Source organism: Symphalangus syndactylus, chromosome 22, assembly GCF_028878055.3.
Source record: "Symphalangus syndactylus isolate Jambi chromosome 22, NHGRI_mSymSyn1-v2.1_pri, whole genome shotgun sequence".
Classification (NCBI taxonomy): Eukaryota; Metazoa; Chordata; class Mammalia; order Primates; family Hylobatidae; genus Symphalangus; species Symphalangus syndactylus.
In genome coordinates, this window is record NC_072444.2 from 20,301,078 (window position 1) to 20,317,536 (window position 16,459).

Sequence of the window (16,459 nt, forward strand, 5' to 3'; positions counted from 1 at the left end):
CTTTGCTAATTGCTTCTCAAGTGTGTGAGCCAAAGCAAACTCCCACCCACTCCTTTGTAAGGAGTTTCCCAGCTCCACAACCTTGGCAATGCTCAGTTAGGCATCTTTTAATTTGGGTTTTGATCACTGGGGCTTTCTCTTCTGTGAAATGCTTATTCATGTTTTTGCCCATTTCTATTATTTTTGTCCTTTTCTTATTGATTGGAGTTCTTCATACTCTATACGCACCAAGTCAGCCATATGCATTGCAGATTTCTTCTCCTAGTTCATAGTTTGACTTTTTACTTGTTGTCTGTTGCATATAAATTTTTAATTTTAATACAGTCTAATTTAGCAATCTTTCCCCTTACGGTCTTTGCACTTTTGTTTTGCCTTGTTAAAGAAAATCTTTACTATCTTGAGGGTACAAAGATATTCTTTTCTAAAAGCTTTACAATTTTGATTTTCACCTTAAGATTTTTAACTGACTTGAAGTTTATTTTTGAGTATCATGTGAGGTAGGGCTCCAAGTTCATTTATTGCCACATGATAACCACACAAGCATGGGTCTGTCTCTGGGTTCTCTATTTGCTCTATTGCTGTATACCAATTTCACAATGCCTCAAGTGCTATAGCTTGAAACAAAAGTCTTGATATTTGGAATTGTGAATCCCTCAACCTTACTCTTCATCAAAATTGTCTTAGCTATTCTTGACCTTTGCTTTTCCATACAAATTTTAGGATCAGCTCTGTAAAATTATATTAAAAAGCCATGTTGGGGCTGGGCATAGTGACTCATGCCTGTAATCCCAGCACTTTGGGAGGCCAAGGCAGGCAGATCACCTGAGGTCAGGAGTTCAAGACCAGCCTGGCCAACACGGAGAAACCCTGTCTCTACTAAAAATACAAAAGTAGCTGGGCGTGGAGGCATGCGCCTGTAATTGCAGCTACTCAGGAGGCTGAGGTAGGAGAATCGTTTGAACCCAGGAGGCGGAGGTTGCGGTGAGCTGAGATTGTGCCATTGCACTCCAGCCTGGGCAACAAGAGCGAAACTCCTTACAAAAAAAAAAAAAAAAAGCCATGTTGGAATTTCTATAGGAATTTCATTGAATTTAGACTGTTTGATACTGTCACAGAGCTCTTAGATCTGTTATGTTTTTTCATTTGTTTGTTTTATTCTTTTTTCTCTTTGGGTTTCAGTTTGGGTAAAATTTTTTTTTTTTTTTTGAGATGGAGTCTCGCTCTGTCACCCAGGCTGGAGTGCAGTGGCGCGATCTTGGCTCACTGCAAGCTCCGCCTCCCGGGTTCACGCCATTCTCCTGCCTCAGCCTCTCTGAGTAGCTGGGACTACAGGTGCCCACCACCACGCCCGGATAATTTTTTGTATTTTTAGTAGAGATGGGGTTTCACCGTGGTCTCGATCTGACCTTGTGATCCACCCGCCTCAGCCTCCCAAAGTGCTGGGATTACAAGTGTGAGCCACCGCGCCCGGCCCAGTCTGGGTAACTTTTATTCACTTATCTTCAAGTTCACTGATTCTTTCCTCAGCTGTGTCAAGTCTACTGGTGAAACCTTCAAAAGCATTTTTAAAATCTCTATTACTATGGTTTTTATGTCTAGCATTTCCATTTGACTCTTTCTTATCAATTTTCTTCTCTGTTGAAATGCCCCATCTGTTCACACATATTGTTTACCTTTTCTACTAGAACCCTTAACACATTAATCACAATTACTTTGCATGCCCTGTCTGATAGCTCCAACATCTGAGTCATCTTGCATGGAGTTTATGTATCCATTTGTGGAGGCTTAGTAGAAAAACTTTAAGCTGGCAAAAGCAAGGTCCAGTTCCATGTCTATAGTATGCTTCAATTTGCTTACAAAAGAGGGGGGATATATAGGTATGTATGTGCTTTCATATATAAGCACAGTGTATCTCTAGAAAAATGCTGGGTTTGGGGAACTAGAAGTCTTGAGTTGGAGGGAAGGAGGTTTAATTTTCAACGTATACTCTTTTGTACTGCTTGAATTTTTTAAATGTGCCCTTGGCCACACCATCAACATGGCCCCCAACTTACCAACACAGGTGAGGTAGAGCACCGCGTAGGCCAGGGGCAGAGGCTCATGGCTGGAGTGGTAGGAAATCTGAACCTGTGGAGAGTTGGGCGCACAGTAATACCAGCAGAAGCCAAGAGCTCCCACCCCAAAAGATAGCTCTCGGGGATCGGGTAAGGAGGGGAGGGGGCCCCAGGAACCTTGCTCTTTCTTTAACCTGCTCTGTGCCATTTATTTTTCTGTGTCTTGGTTGGTATATCTGTAAAATGGGAGCTATTTGTGAGAGCTTCTCTAGAGACTTGGGTCCCAGTCCCTCCAATAACCTACTCTGTGATTTTTGACAAGCTCTTGCTCCCCTTTGGGTCTCAGTTTTGCCATTTGTAAAATAAAGGATTTGGGCTGGGCAGGGTTTAGGGACACTCTCCAAGCCAACATTCTTGTCTGTGGGACTCAGACAGGCCTGGGTTTGAGCCCGGCACCTCTGGGCACCCTATGACCTTGGCCAAGGCCTCTCACCTACCCGAGCCACCTCAGTTTTCTCATCTGCAAAATGGGAAAAGGTCTCTACCTCTATAGGTCTCTACCTCAGAGGCTTGTAGTGCAGCTTGGAAACAATACATGTAAAAGACTGAGCCCATAGGAAGTGCCCAAGAAATACTAGCTACTGTTACCAGTGGGCAGGTGGCATCTTGTGGGGTGGGGGGTGGTTAAATGCAGGGCTCTGGGGTCAGATGGCCTGGGCCCAGATTCTGGATCCCCCACTTTTGAATATCCCAGGAAAAGTTACTGATCTTCTCTGGGCCTCAATTTCCTCAACTGTAAAGTGGGGATAATAATAGTTCCTACCCCTTAAGACTAATTAGAGGCTGTGGAGAGGAAAGGAGTCATGGATGGGGCATGTGCAGCTTGGTGCCTGGCCCACAGCGAGCACTCAAGAACTGTTACAGGGTGAGGATGAAGATGGCGAGGATGATATTTAGTTGGAGGCAGATGAATCCAAGGCATCCAAGTTCCCTTTAAAGCATGACCCTCCCCTTGGGGTATTCCCTCCTGACATGGGTGTCTCAACTCTCTGCTTCTGATGTCCGAATCTCAGCCAGAGGGGAGGATCTTGCAGGGGCCACTCACCTCCTTAGTCCTGGGAGCCCCTAAATTCTGCAATTACTGACCCCCGTGTGTTAATCACCAGCAGTGATGCTTGCCTCAAACATACAATTACTGGGATTCTGGCCAAAGGCAGGATAGGGAGCAGGGGTATATGGCGGGCGAGGGAAAGAGTGGGAGAGACTCTGAACTTCCTCCATCCCACCAGCCATCATGGCCAAGGAATTCAAGGCGGGGGGTACCCACACTGTCCCCAGTTCAACCGGCACCAAGGTGGGGCCCCTCACAGGCTGACTGGTCCTCTTGCACTACCCCTGGGACTCTGTCCTGACTCTCACCAACTCTGCCACTAGCTAGATCATGTGACTTCAGGAAAGCCACACCCTTTCTCCTTCTTAGTTTTCTTGCCTGTTAAATAGGTTCACTGGGTCCTGCACCAAGTGCCTCATGGAGCTCAGTGGAGAGGCTCAATTCAGATGCATGGCTGGGAACAGAGGTGGGGGTGATGGAGGGAGACTGCCCCCAGGGGTCAGGTAGGTCTGCACTGAATTCTAGCTCTCCTGATCATTAGTGTGCGGTCCCAGGACAGTTACTCTGAACCTCAGTTGTCCCATCTGCGAAATGGGCATCAGTCCCCTGCCTCTCTGAGCTGCTGTGAGGGCTGGATGAGGTCATGGCTTCCCAGTGCCTGGCACGTGGTCAGTGGTCCTTAAAGGGCCAGTCTCTGAAACATCCCTCCTGGCATGGAGTGGATCCCACTACTCCCACCCTCCAAGTCCTGGTCCCCATCAGCCCTCGAAGCGAACATCACCTGTGCCAAGCTTAAAGGCCACCCATTTCTCCCATGTGTTAAATGTCCCCTACCCTGCAAATAGGGTCAGGAAGACAGTGGATTAGGGACAGCAAAGCACCTTGGGGAAATGTTGTCACCTAGGAAGGGGGTCTCCCCAGGCGCCTGTGTCCCTCCCATGTCCCTGCTTTCTCTCTTTCATTCAAAGTGGCAGAGATCCCCTAGTCAACCCTCAGCCTACATATGGGGAAACTGAGACCCAACTCAGCAGAACTGGGACAACTCCTTCTCCAGGGGGTCTTGGGAAGCAAGAGAAGGAGCAACACTGGCTCCTGTGGCACTCCACAGCAATGATAGGAGGTGGGGGTTATGATTAGCCCATTTTACAAATGGCAGACAGAGGCTCCAAGGGGTGATAAGGCTTTCCAAGGACACATGGTGTGTGTCTGTAACTTGCAGAGCTGGGATTCAAAACCAGCAGTATGGCTCCAAGGCCAGGCAGTTACCCACTGTGCTGCCCTGCGCTCTGGAGAAAGAGAATGTTGGGCCCTCTTAGAGCTAGACAGCTGCCTCCCTCGCAATCTCTCCCCACCCCACCAGGGACCAACTCACATGGCTGTCGTTGAGGTCATTGCTGGGGGAGTTCATGACCACGACGATCTCCAAAGTTGCGTCAAAGCGCCACCGCCTGGTGTCTGCACGCTCCCGGCCCCTCTCCATGTTGGGAGAGACGTAAATGTCCACACCAGGCGTCCCATAGACCTCAAACATTTCTGTGCCCTCAGGCACTGACCTGTGCAGGGCAGACAGCCATGGTCGGTGCTGAAGGAGGTATATTTTGCTCAGATGTTTGAGCTTTGGCTCAAGCCCTGCTTCCTCCAGGAAGCCTTCCTTGGCCACCCAGTCCCCTCAGATCCTCACAGTAAGCTCCTGGGAGTCAAGCCTGGACCCCACACAAACACATACACAGTCGGCCGGGCGTGGTGACTCACTCCTTTAATCCCAGCACTTTGGGAAGCCGAGGCGGACGGATCACTTGAGGTCAGGAACTTTGGGAAGCCGAGGCGGGCGGATCACTTGAGGTCGAGCCTGGCCAACATGGTGAAACCCTGTCTCTACTAAAAATACAAAAAAATAGCCAGGCGTGGTGGCATGTGCCTGTAATCCCAGCTACTAGGGAGGCTGAGGCAGGAGAATCGCTTGGACCCAGGAGGCAGAAGTTGCAGTGAGCCAAGATTGCACCACTGCACTCCAGCCTGGGCGACAGAGCAAGACCCTGTTTCAAAACAAAACAAAAAAACATACACACAGTCCAATGTTCTAAGCCCCCGTGTTCATTAACATTTCCCTTGTGAGTTTCTTTACCACCCACCAGAATGGCGAACTCTTCAGAAGTCAGAACCCAGCCATGTGCTCGATAAATCCCCAGTGCAGGTCTGGGCACGAAGGACTCAGTGAACACCAGCCAGTGGTGGGTGGAGCCCCTTACAGTTCTAAGAGCTTTAAAAAGAGCAATTCTCATCCCAGATCCTATCACATGTCTCCTTACTGGGTAGGAAGATATCCTTGGATTCTTCCCTGGGAAGGGAATTCAATCTGGTTGAGTGCCCGCTGCATGCCAGGCACCTGGCACACGCAGCTCCCTCCATTCTTACAAGCTGTAAGGTGAGCAATATCATCCCCATTTGACATATTAACAAGTGAGGCTCAAGCAGGCCTCGTGACAAGCCTGAGGTTGCATCACATGGCAGAGCCAGATGTGCACCAGGTCTGACTCCAAGCCATGCTTTTCCACAGCTCTGCAGTGTCACCCAGGAAACTTGGCCGGATTTGGTCAAACAACCAGGCATTAATTGCAGGTTTAAAGTATCTGTGATGTTCTCTGGCCCTGAGATTGCATTTCCCTCATTCCACCTAGTCTGGGGTTCCTCCTTGGAAACCAGACTATGCATCCTTTGACTGTAGGGTGCCCACTGTGCCCTCAGGTACTGCCTGGCTGGGCAGATCCACCCACTGCTCTCCCCACTGTTGATCCCTCTGGGGAGCTGAGGACCAACATTGTCCAGGGCAGCAGATGGGGCTCAGGGCCACAGGATCACAGTTCAGAGGGAACCCACATAGGGAGAGGCCACTGCGAGTTGGAGGGCTTCCTGGAGGAAGCGGCACACACGCCCCTGGGGGATAACAGTGACTGACACTTATTGAGCTCACGTTGTGTGCCAGCCCACCATGCAATCCTCTCAATAACCCTAGAAGGGAGACACTATCTATTATTGTCTCCCCTTATACAGATGGGAAAGCTGAGGTTAAGTAACTTGCCCAAGGTGGCTGGGCTGGGATCCAAACCCAGCCATGTGGCTCCTCAGTCCACACTCTTGCCCACCACCTCCTCAGGAGTAATAATAACAGCAGTACCATAACAGAAAAAGCCCCCAGCCTCTGCACTCTCATCACAGCAGGCCTGCCTAAGCCTTTTTGTACATTAGCTCATCTGATCCTCACTGCAGGCCCAGGATGAGATAATTACTCCTGTTTACACATGGGGAAACTGAGGCACAGGATACGTAGGGGACTCCCCCAAATTTCCACAGCTGGCCACTCCCCCCGCTTCCCATCTTCCCTCGGAGTAAGGCAGACCTCCCCCAAAACAACCTCTTCGCTCTTCCACCAACGTGATTCTCTTACACTCAAAGCAGCTTTTTTATGAAAAGGGAAATAAACCAAGCCCAACCTTCTGTCCATCAGGCAGGTCCCACTCTGGTGTCTGGGCCCCTGTCAGGTGTCCTCACCCGGTGGGAGGGACAGACACACCTGCTTCTCCTCCTAAGCAGGGCTGCCAGACTTAGCAAATAAAAATACAGAACGCTCAGTTGGACTTGAATTTCAAGTGAACAGTCAATCATTGTTTGGTACTCCCGTGAAGTATTTGGGATATACTTATACCAAAAAAAATTATTAATTATTTACCTGAAATTCAATTTTAACTAGGCACCTTTTATTTTATCTGGCAACCCTACTCCCAAAACCTGTAATTTCCAGGGCTGGTGGAGCCCTCTGGCCTGTTCGGCCCTGGGCAGCTCCCCCACAGGGGAAATGGCAGAACCAGGTAGAGAAGCATGAAGACACAGAGACAGAGAGATAGGGACAGAGAGACTTGGAGAGATCCAGAGAGATGGAGAGTCAGAGACAGGGAGTCAGAAAGAGACACAGGAAGACAAACCCAGGTAGGAAGAGCAGCCTCTCATACCCTCGGGAACACCCTCAGCCCCACTCCTGAGGCACCTGACTTCCATCTCCCAAGGAAGCCTTTTTTTTTTTTTTTTTTTCTGAGACAGAGTCTTGCTCTGTCGCCCAGGCTGGAGTCCAGTGGTGCAATCTTGGCTCACTGCAACCTCCACCTCCCAGGTTCAAGCAATTCTCATGCCTCAGCCTCCCAAGCAGCTGGGACAACACAGCCCACCACCGTGTCCGGCTAATTTTTGTATTTTCAGTAGAGACAGGGTTTCACCATATTGGCCAGACTGGTCTTGAACTCCTGACCTCAGGTGATCCACCTGCCTCAGCCTCCCAGCTGGGATTACAGGCGTGAGCCACCACACCTGGCTGAAGCCTGTAAACTTTTTATGGAACTCCCTCAACCCCAAAGCTGTTCCTTGGGCCTCAAGTGTCCATGGGCGAGGGCTGAGCGCCCTTTATGGTCCTTCTGGTATGAAAACCCCACTCAGGCCGGGCGCGGTGGCTCACGCTTGTAATCCCAGCACTTTGGGAGGCCGAGGCGGGTGGATCATGAGGTCAGGAGATTGAGACCACGGTGAAACCCTGTCTCTACTAAAAATACAAAAAATTAGCCGGGCGTGGTGGCGGGCGCCTGTAGTCCCAGCTACTCGGAGAGGCTGAGGCAGGAGAATGGCGTGAACCCGGGAGGCGGAGCTTACAGTGAGCCGAGATCGCGCCACCGCACTCCAGCCTGGGCGACAGAGCGAGACTCTGTCTCAAAAAAAAAAAAAAAAAAGAAAACCCCACTCAGTTCCCAGGCTCCAGCCCCCGGGTGTAGGGTATTTCAGCCCAGCGCCCCTGCCCCTCCATGTGCCAGGCTCTGTGTGTGAGATGCTGGGGGATTCCCAATGAAGACTGAAGCACCCCCGCCCAGGAGGTTCCCCAGGGCCACGGTCTGAACAAGGGCTTCGCACCGGTGAGCGAGCTACATCTGAGGTTGGGGGAGGGAGGGGCCGCAGAAGCCAAGGGGTTGGGTGGTGCTGGGACCAGAGTCAAGAATTAGGTTCTAAGGCCGGGCGCGGTGGCTCACGCTTGTAATCCCAGCACTTTGGGAGGCCGAGGCGGGCGGATCACGAGGTCAGGAGATCGAGACCACGGTGAAACCCCGTCTCTACTAAAAAATACAAAAAATTAGCCGGGCGTGGTGGCGGGCGCCTGTAGTCTCAGCTACTCGGAGAGGCTGAGGCAGGAGAATGGCGTGAACCCGGGAGGCGGAGCTTGCAGTGAGCCGAGATCGCGCCACTGCACTCCAGCCTGGGCGACAGAGCGAGACTCCGTCTCAAAAAAAAAAAAAAAAAAAAAAAAAAAAAAATTAGGTTCTAGACCAGGCTGGGTCACACATCAGCCAGCTGAGCTTGACTAAATCACTTAGTCTCTCTGGGCCCATTAACCTCACCTATAAAGTGGGATAATGACACCTACTTGGCCAACCTCATGGGCAGTCGTGAAACTCAAGTGTGATAATAGATAGGAACGGCTTGGAACACCATTGGCCCAGGACAGGGAAGGGGTTATTAAAGTAAATGAGGGTGCAGGAAACGGGTCTGGAGGCAGGATGAGACAGTGGGCTGGGCGGCTGGGGCAGGTTCCCCAGGGAAGGCACCAAGAGGAGACACAAGTGAGGGGAAGGTGTTTTCACCAAGGAGCCTTAAGAGGTCTAGTTTAGACTCAGGCTATAACGAGCTTGTTTTCATTTCTTCCCTATGTAATGGGGAGCCAGCGATGGTTCTTGATCAGGAGGGGCAACATCATGGAGCCGTGGCAAGGTACTTGAGCCTGTGGTCCCTGGGGCCAGGCAAATGCGTTCAAATCCCAGTCCCACCACTCATTAGGTGTGTGACTTTGAGCGAGTGACTGCCTCCCTCAGCCGCAGCGTCAACATCTATCTGGTGGGGATGAGGACGAGATGAGAGGAACCAGTGTGGGTAAAGCACTCAGGATGAGCAAAAGTCATGCTCTCATTTCACTGATGGGGAAACTGAGGCCCAGAAGAGAAGTGGCTAGAAGGTGGGGCTGCTGACTCCCAGTCCAGTGCTCATGCCTGTCTTGAAAGCTGTGTGTTAGGAAAACGAGAGGGGCAGCTGCTGGGAGGAGATCCGGCATCAGGTACGGGAGGATCTAGCTTCCCATTTCCTAGAAAACAGGGGAAGTACCTGGACAAAGTCACCTTCCTCTCCAGGCCACCTTGAGCTGCCAGCATGGCTGAGCTCTCACATGCTGCCTTCTGGGGTTTCTAGGCAGTACTTCTGCTCCAGCCCTGGGCTCAGGGCCTTGGACCCTCGCCTGCTGAGGCTTCCACGCACAGGCCTGTCCAGGGCTCTCCCAGCCCCACACCCCCCAAGCCAGCCGGAGAACTCAACTGCTCCCACGGCACAGCCAGCCTAAGATGGTGGGGGGGAGTAAAACGTGATAGGGTGGCCAACAGCATCGGTTTGCTGGGACTAAGCCTGTTCCTGGATACAGAATTTGCTGTGCTAAAACCTGCAAAGTCCCAGACAAACAGGAATAGTTGGCCTCCCTAAAAGTAGCCAACCTCAGACCCACCTTATTGAAAATGCAGATTCTTAGAAGTGCTCCAGGCGGGGCCTTGGAACCGCATTTTAAGCGATTCTGATGTTCGCTGACATCTGAGAATCACCGCTTAGAGTAGGTTGTCTTGGAAATGCTGGAGCCTGGTGGGCCAGGCACGGTGGTTCACGCCTATAATCCCAGCACTTTGGGAGGCCAAGGAGGGTGGATCACCCGAGGTCAGGAGCTCGAGACCAGCCTGACCAACGTGGAGAAACCCCGTCTCTACGAAAAATACAAAATTAGCCGGGCGTGGTGGCACATGCCTGTAATCCTGGCTACTAGAGAGGCTGAGGCAGGGAATCACGTGAACCTGGGAGGCAGAGGTTGCAGTGAGCCGAGATAGCCCCATTGCACTCCAGCCTGGGCAACAAGAGCAAAACTCCATCTCAAAAAAAAAAAAAAAAATTGCTGGATCCTGGTCCCTCCAGCGCGTGTAGAGTTGACTCAGTGTGAGCCCATCCCCCTCATGTATCACCCCCTTCAATGGTGAGGAGGAGGACGGGGCATTGGTGAGGAAGGTATCCCCCACAGCCACATAACATGTGTGCTGTTATCCCCACTTTACAGATGAGAATACTGAGCCTTGGAGACGGCAGGTGATTTGCCCAAAGTCACACAGCTAGTAAGTGACAGAGCCAGGACTCATGGCCAGCTCTGTCCCCACTCCCTGCAAACCCAAACCTATCCTCTCCCTTCATGGACTCAGGGCCTGGACTTCTGGGAGAACAAAACCAGACATTTTAGGAGCTGAGAAACTGATGGGAAAGGTCCCCATGGCTGAACACAGAAAGGTTGACAAGATGACCAACGGGGTCTCCACCGAGCTGGGCTGTGGGGGCAGAGGAGACCAAGACCCAGGCAGCTGGGTTTCTGGGTGGCAGTTCCAGCCACCCCTCCCCAGTCAACGAGGATCCCAGATCCGCCGACCCTGCCAGCCTCATCAATAGAATCAAGTTCAGGAAATCACGGTCCCACTGTAATCCTGGGTGGCCCTGCCCCACCCCACCGCTGGAAAGTGGCAGCCCTGTACACCCTTTTTCCAAATCCCCGTATTTAAAAGAGTAGAAATGCACCAACCCCCGCAGGGGCCCAGCTCTCTGCACAGGCAGGTCAGAGCTCTCGCATCAAACAAAATCCGATGTTGACAGAATGGAAGCTGCTTTGTCAAATCAGGGAGGGGACTCAGAGGCCTCCATGAGTGGAACTTGAAACCCACTGTTCTATGCCAACCCCTTCAGGGTCCATATGGGGAAACTGAGGCCCAGGGTTGGGTAGAAAGTTGCTCAAGATGACATGGTGAGTGGCAACAGAACTAGGACCAAAACTCAGGGTCTTGGCTCCATTAGGCAGCATCTGTAGAGAAAGGGGTGACATGAGTTGTTTTTCCTCCCAGTGGGGGCAGCGGTTCTCAGCCCCAGCTGCACATTTATCCCTAGCGGATCCTGAACAACCTAGGGTGCTGGGGCCCTTCACAGATGAATTGAATCAGGTTTCCCAAGGTGGGGCCCGGGCATCAATTTTTTTATGGGTCCCCAGGTGATTGAAACACGCTGCCAGGGTTGAGAACCTCTGAGCTGGAGAAAAGAGGAGCTTGATGGCTCATCGCCAGGTGTGGTCCCTTAGGAGACACCTGCCTGGGGTACCTTAGTGATGGGCTCCCTGCCTTCTGTCTTTTCCATGTGCTGTTACTTGAGGTCATTCTGAGGTGCGGGAGCCGTGCACCCACTCAGGTCAAGGTTGCACCCTCTTTGAGGTGTCTTAGAGAACAGACTCAGCTGCCCTCCAGGCTGCTATGTGTGCTGGGCCCCTCTGCAGCCATGTAGATGGGACCTGACCCTTCCGGGACCTTCTGACTGCAGGGCCTACACAGCTGTGCATCTGAGAATATCTGGAGCTCTGGGGCCCTTAGAGCCAAGTCTACCAGCACAGAGGTGCCACAGACCCCACCAGGACCTCCAATCTAGGTGAGTCTCAGCACCTCTGTGACTCAGTTTCTTCTTCACCAATAGTCAGAGATCCTGCGTTTGAATTGGAAGACCTGGTTTCTAGTTTTAGCTCTGTCCCTAACTCACTATGTAACCCTGAGCAAGTCATTTCACACTCTGGGCCTCAGTTTCCCCAACTAAAAAATGAAGTGGTGGGTAAGACCCCAGAGATGTCTCACTGAACCAGCCTGCGGACTGCTCTCCAAGCCCACCTGTGATGAATCACAAAGGTGACCAGCTTCGCGGGCCCCTCAGCCACATGAGCAGCCACAACCCAACAGACTCCAGGAAGCATCTCCACATGTTACGGGAAAGCCCAGTGGGAATGGGTCCAGTCTGTTCTTACCACTGGGCCAATGACAGAGGTCCTGAGGATGGCCCTCCCCACCACAGGTCATCCTGGGATTTTGATTTTGCCCATTAAGAATGAAACCGGGCCAGACACGGTGGCTCTCACCTGTAATCCCAACAATTTGGGAGGCTCAGGCAGGCGGATCACTTGAGCCCAGGAGTTCAAGACCAGCCTGGGCAACGTGGCAAAACCCCATCTCTACAAAACATACAAAAATTAGTCGGGGATGGTGGTGCACGCCTGTAGTCCCAGCTACTTGGGAGGCTGAGGTGGGAGGATTGCTTGAGCCTAGGGAGGTCCAGGCTGCAGTGAGTCAAGATTGCACCACTGTGTTCCAGCCTGGGCAACAGAGTGAGACCCTGTCTCCAACAAAAAAAAAAAAGAAAAAAAGAAAGGAGCTTTCTTCCTGCACCAAGACTTTGTGCTAAGGTTTGCGCTGATGCCTGAGCCTTGAGAAAGAGCTGTGTGGAACCAAGCAAACCACCTGGGCTGTGGAACTTGATAGGATCTGGGTTCAAGCCCTACAGCCCTGTGGGATAGCACTTATCAGACCACCATCCCACTGAGCCTGCCTCCAGTTGCAGGGAGGAGTTAATCAGCCACCAGACTCCCAGTGCATGGCTCAGTGCACGAGGGTACCCTTCCTTCCCTTTCCCCATTCTAAGACTCACTGCTCAAGAAAGAAAAGCCCCCATACCATGCCTGGGTCATCTCCAATTCATAGAAAGGCAAGAAGATAAAGTTGAATCCACTGCCACAGATAGAGAGGCCCAACAGACTTGCTTGTCCTCATCCTTCAAGGGTCTGATTGGTGGCCCTCCTCCAGGAAGCCTGCCCTGACTCAGCCATGCTAATTTCTCTTTGCTCAACTCCTTCTCCCAATACGGTCCAGAGACTGTTCCCCAGACATCCTGCATATGGCAGGTTTGGGGATGCTTGAGGCTGTCCACAGGCCCAGGACAAAGCCTTAAACTGATGATGATGATGATAATGGTGACAGTTAACATAACTGAATGTTCACCACAAATCAGTATTAGTTACATGCTTTGCACACACAATCTCATTCAATGCCCCCAACTGCCCTTTGAAGTAAGGCCAAACTGGGTTACATCCTGGCTCTGCCACTCACTGTCCATGTGACCTTGGACAAGTGGTTTAACCTCTCTGTGCCTTTGTTTTCTCATCTATAAAATGACGATGATGACAGTGCCCACTTGAGAATTTTGTGAGAATTGGTTAACATATGGAAAGCGCTTACAGGCACTGCTGGGGAGTGGCATTAAGTGTCATTGCTGATATTATTATCATCCCCAGGCAACAGGTGAGGAAACAGAGACTCAGAGAAGTTAAAGGAGTTTCCCACCGTCAGAGAAGTTGCAGAGCCAGGACTGAGCCACAACACCTGCTGCCCTTTCTCTTGTTGGCCCACAGGCTGAGCACCCAGGATTGTAACATCACGGCACCTCCAAGCCAGGAGGGACCTCAGAACTAACTCAGTCCTGCTCCCCTTCCCACAAAAGAGTCCTTTCTGTGGCACACTTGTAAGAAGGTTGCTCGGCCTCTGCTGGCTTCGTAGAGGGGAGGGGCTGCTTGTACTCCCCTGTATGTGTCCCCAGAGCCTGTGCTCATCCTTCAAGGCTCTGACTGGTACACACACTAGACCCAAAAGAAATACTTGAAGAACGTGTGAATGAATAAACTAGGAGCTCTCCACTCCCACCCCTGGGGTGTTTGGCCACCAGGACCCAAGAATCCCTCATTTAAAGGTATCAGAGCTTCCATCCCCCACCCTGTGGCTGTCCCACCCATGGCGTTCTCTGCAAACCTCCAGCGTGGCTCAGGTGACTCCAGGAAGCTATGGCCTTTATCTCTTATTGCCCCAATCCATCCTCTATCCTCTAAGGAAGCTCTGTGGGGGAGGAGCCAGGCCCAGGCTTCCTGAGGCAGGTCAAACCGGAGACACATCTGCCCAACGGGCACGAGGTAGCAGGAGCAGGTGAGTCACCCCATGGCACGCAGCCCAGTCATCCCATGGCAGGCAGGCAGTGGTGCCAAGTGGCAGATACCCCTCTTTCCTCATTACCTCCGTGGCACAGCCTCCGTGGCTGCCCCTTCCTTCAAGAACCACTGAATCCCCTTCCTCCTCCTCACTGCCCACCCACCAATACCAGGATTTATTTCCTGGGCTGGCTCTGCTCTGGACTTGGTTCCCTCCCATGACCAGCTCCTCTCCCCCTCTCATCCAATGCCCTGGATCAACCCCATCGCTGCTCCTGATTAAGTTCGCCCTGATTTTTCGAGGCTTAGTCTCAGAGACTCGGTCTCAGTGGGTGCGCTATTTTGCTCCCCACCCCAGGGCACATTTGGCAACGTCTGGGGACATTTTTGGTTGTCACAACTCGGGAGTGTGCTGCTGGTATCTAGCAAAGAGAGGCCCAGAATGCTGCTCTCCATCCTACAGTGCACAGGGTGGCCCCCATGACAAAGAGGTACTGTGACAGTAGTGCTGAGGTTGAGAAACCTGGCCTGAGGAGAGGGCTGTCCCACAGTTCTGCACCCTCCCCTCCCAGTATCCTGATTACCTCGAAGCCAGGACCCTGGAAACTCCCCAAAAGCCTAAGAAGCCAGATCCCTGGTGGTCCCCAGAGCCCAGCTCCTAAAACCCTGCCCTAACCCTCTTTTCTTCCTAAGAGACAGAAGATAGGGCCTTACCTCCCTCCAGCATGGGCCTTAAAGTCATGACCTGGCACACAGTAGGGGCATAATGCATGGGCATTGAGTGTCTGGAGGAAACCAGGCTGGAAATCTGTATTTTCCAAAGATCACAGCAACTAAAACCATAAGACTCTTTTTTTTTTTTTTTTTTTTTTTTTTTTTTTTTTTGAGACGGAGTCTCGCTCTGTTGCCCGGGCTGGAGTGCAGTGGCGCAATCTCGGCTCACTGCAAGCTCCACCTCCCGGGTTCACGCCATTCTCCTGCCTCAGCCTCTCCGAGTAGCTGGGACTACAGGCGCCCGCCACCACGTCCGGCTAATTTTTTTGTATTTTTAGTAGAGACGGGGTTTCACCGTGGTCTCGATCTCCTGACCTTGTGATCCGCCCGCCTCGGCCTCCCAAAGTGCTGGGATTACAAGCGTGAGCCACCGTGCCTGGCCAACCATAAGACTCTTGAGTAAGACCACAAGCGGGTTTAAACCCTGGCTTTGCCACTTAGTAACTGTGTGACTTGAGCGAATGGCTTGCCCTCTCTGCCTCGGTTTTCTCATTTGTCTGATGAGATGATGCTAATAATAAGCCTAGCTCACAGGGTTGTTGTAAGGGTTAAATTCAAGATTAAAGTTCGAAATTTAACTCAAGAGGCTTGTGAAGCTCTTAGAATAGTGCCTGGCACATGGTAAGTGCTATGTATTAACTTATTTTTTAAAAATGATTCACGCTCTTTTTTTAGGCTCATAGGCTCAGGATGGGGCTGGGGATATCTGCCTGTTCCCATTCTTGTGTGCCCCAGACAGATCCTCAGCCCAACCTGCAGGATCCCTTGGACATAGAAAAGTGCCATCTCTTCGTGGCACCAGCCCCCTCCAAGCCCCTGGTCTGGAGCTCAGCCACTGAAGCCTCTTCTACCCCGCTCTGCCTCCCAAACTTCAAATTCCCTGGCTGAGGTCTTCAGGAAACTCAGCAGACCAAGAGGAGGACCCAAGCTTCCCTAATTGGCTGCTGTTCCGAGGCCAAGGCTGGGGAGTGGGCCCTGAAGAAGCCCTGCCCAGCCTGCAGGGAGGAAGGTCCAAGGGCATCAGCACCAACGGCCTGCAAACCACGAGGCCTCCAACTCTTACCCATAAATGTCCACGAGGGTCTCCACGCCAGCCACACACACCGCACTGGTGGGATGCTCCAGGGACACACGCACGATTCTCTGCAGCGACATGCTGGTCTTGGACTTAGCTGTGGCCGCCAACCCCAACACTGCCCCTGAGGCCCCTCAGGATGAGGTTTAAAAGCCCCTGGCCCCACCCCTCCAGCCCAGGGTGCCAATTCATTGGCTCCAGTCATGAAAGCCCAGCCCCTCCCCAGAGCTGAGAGCTCAGGATTGGCTGGAAGGGACCCAGTATTTGTATATGAACCTGTTGTCCTGACCCCGGCACCCAGGAAGTTAATTTCTTGGGAAGCAAGTCCCCACAGGTACCTGGCTAGGCACCAGGAACTGTTGGGGGCAGGTGCTGTTGAGGGGGTGCAGAGATATATTATATTGATCTCGGACGCTTCTTGCCCTCTCACCTCCATTTTCTGCATTTTCAGAGACAATATAATTTAATGGGGAGCTTTCTTACCCTTCTGGGGAGCTGGTGAA

General features: G+C 51.9%; 1 protein-coding gene across 1 annotated transcript in view; it reads right to left on the reverse strand.

Annotated features, from left to right (window-relative positions):
* PADI3 (peptidyl arginine deiminase 3) overlaps positions 1 to 16,104 on the reverse strand; it is a 39,700-nt gene extending 23,596 nt beyond the window's left edge. Inside the window, exons 1-3 of the mRNA XM_055261786.2 lie at positions 15,945 to 16,104; positions 4,538 to 4,718; positions 2,055 to 2,127 (exon numbers count right to left, since the gene is read on the reverse strand). Of these exons, the coding sequence (XP_055117761.1) occupies positions 2,055 to 2,127; positions 4,538 to 4,718; positions 15,945 to 16,036 (346 nt within the window). The 5' untranslated portion in view covers positions 16,037 to 16,104. The remainder of the gene's footprint in view (positions 1 to 2,054; positions 2,128 to 4,537; positions 4,719 to 15,944) is intronic.
* Between the last annotated feature and the right edge of the window lie 355 nt (positions 16,105 to 16,459).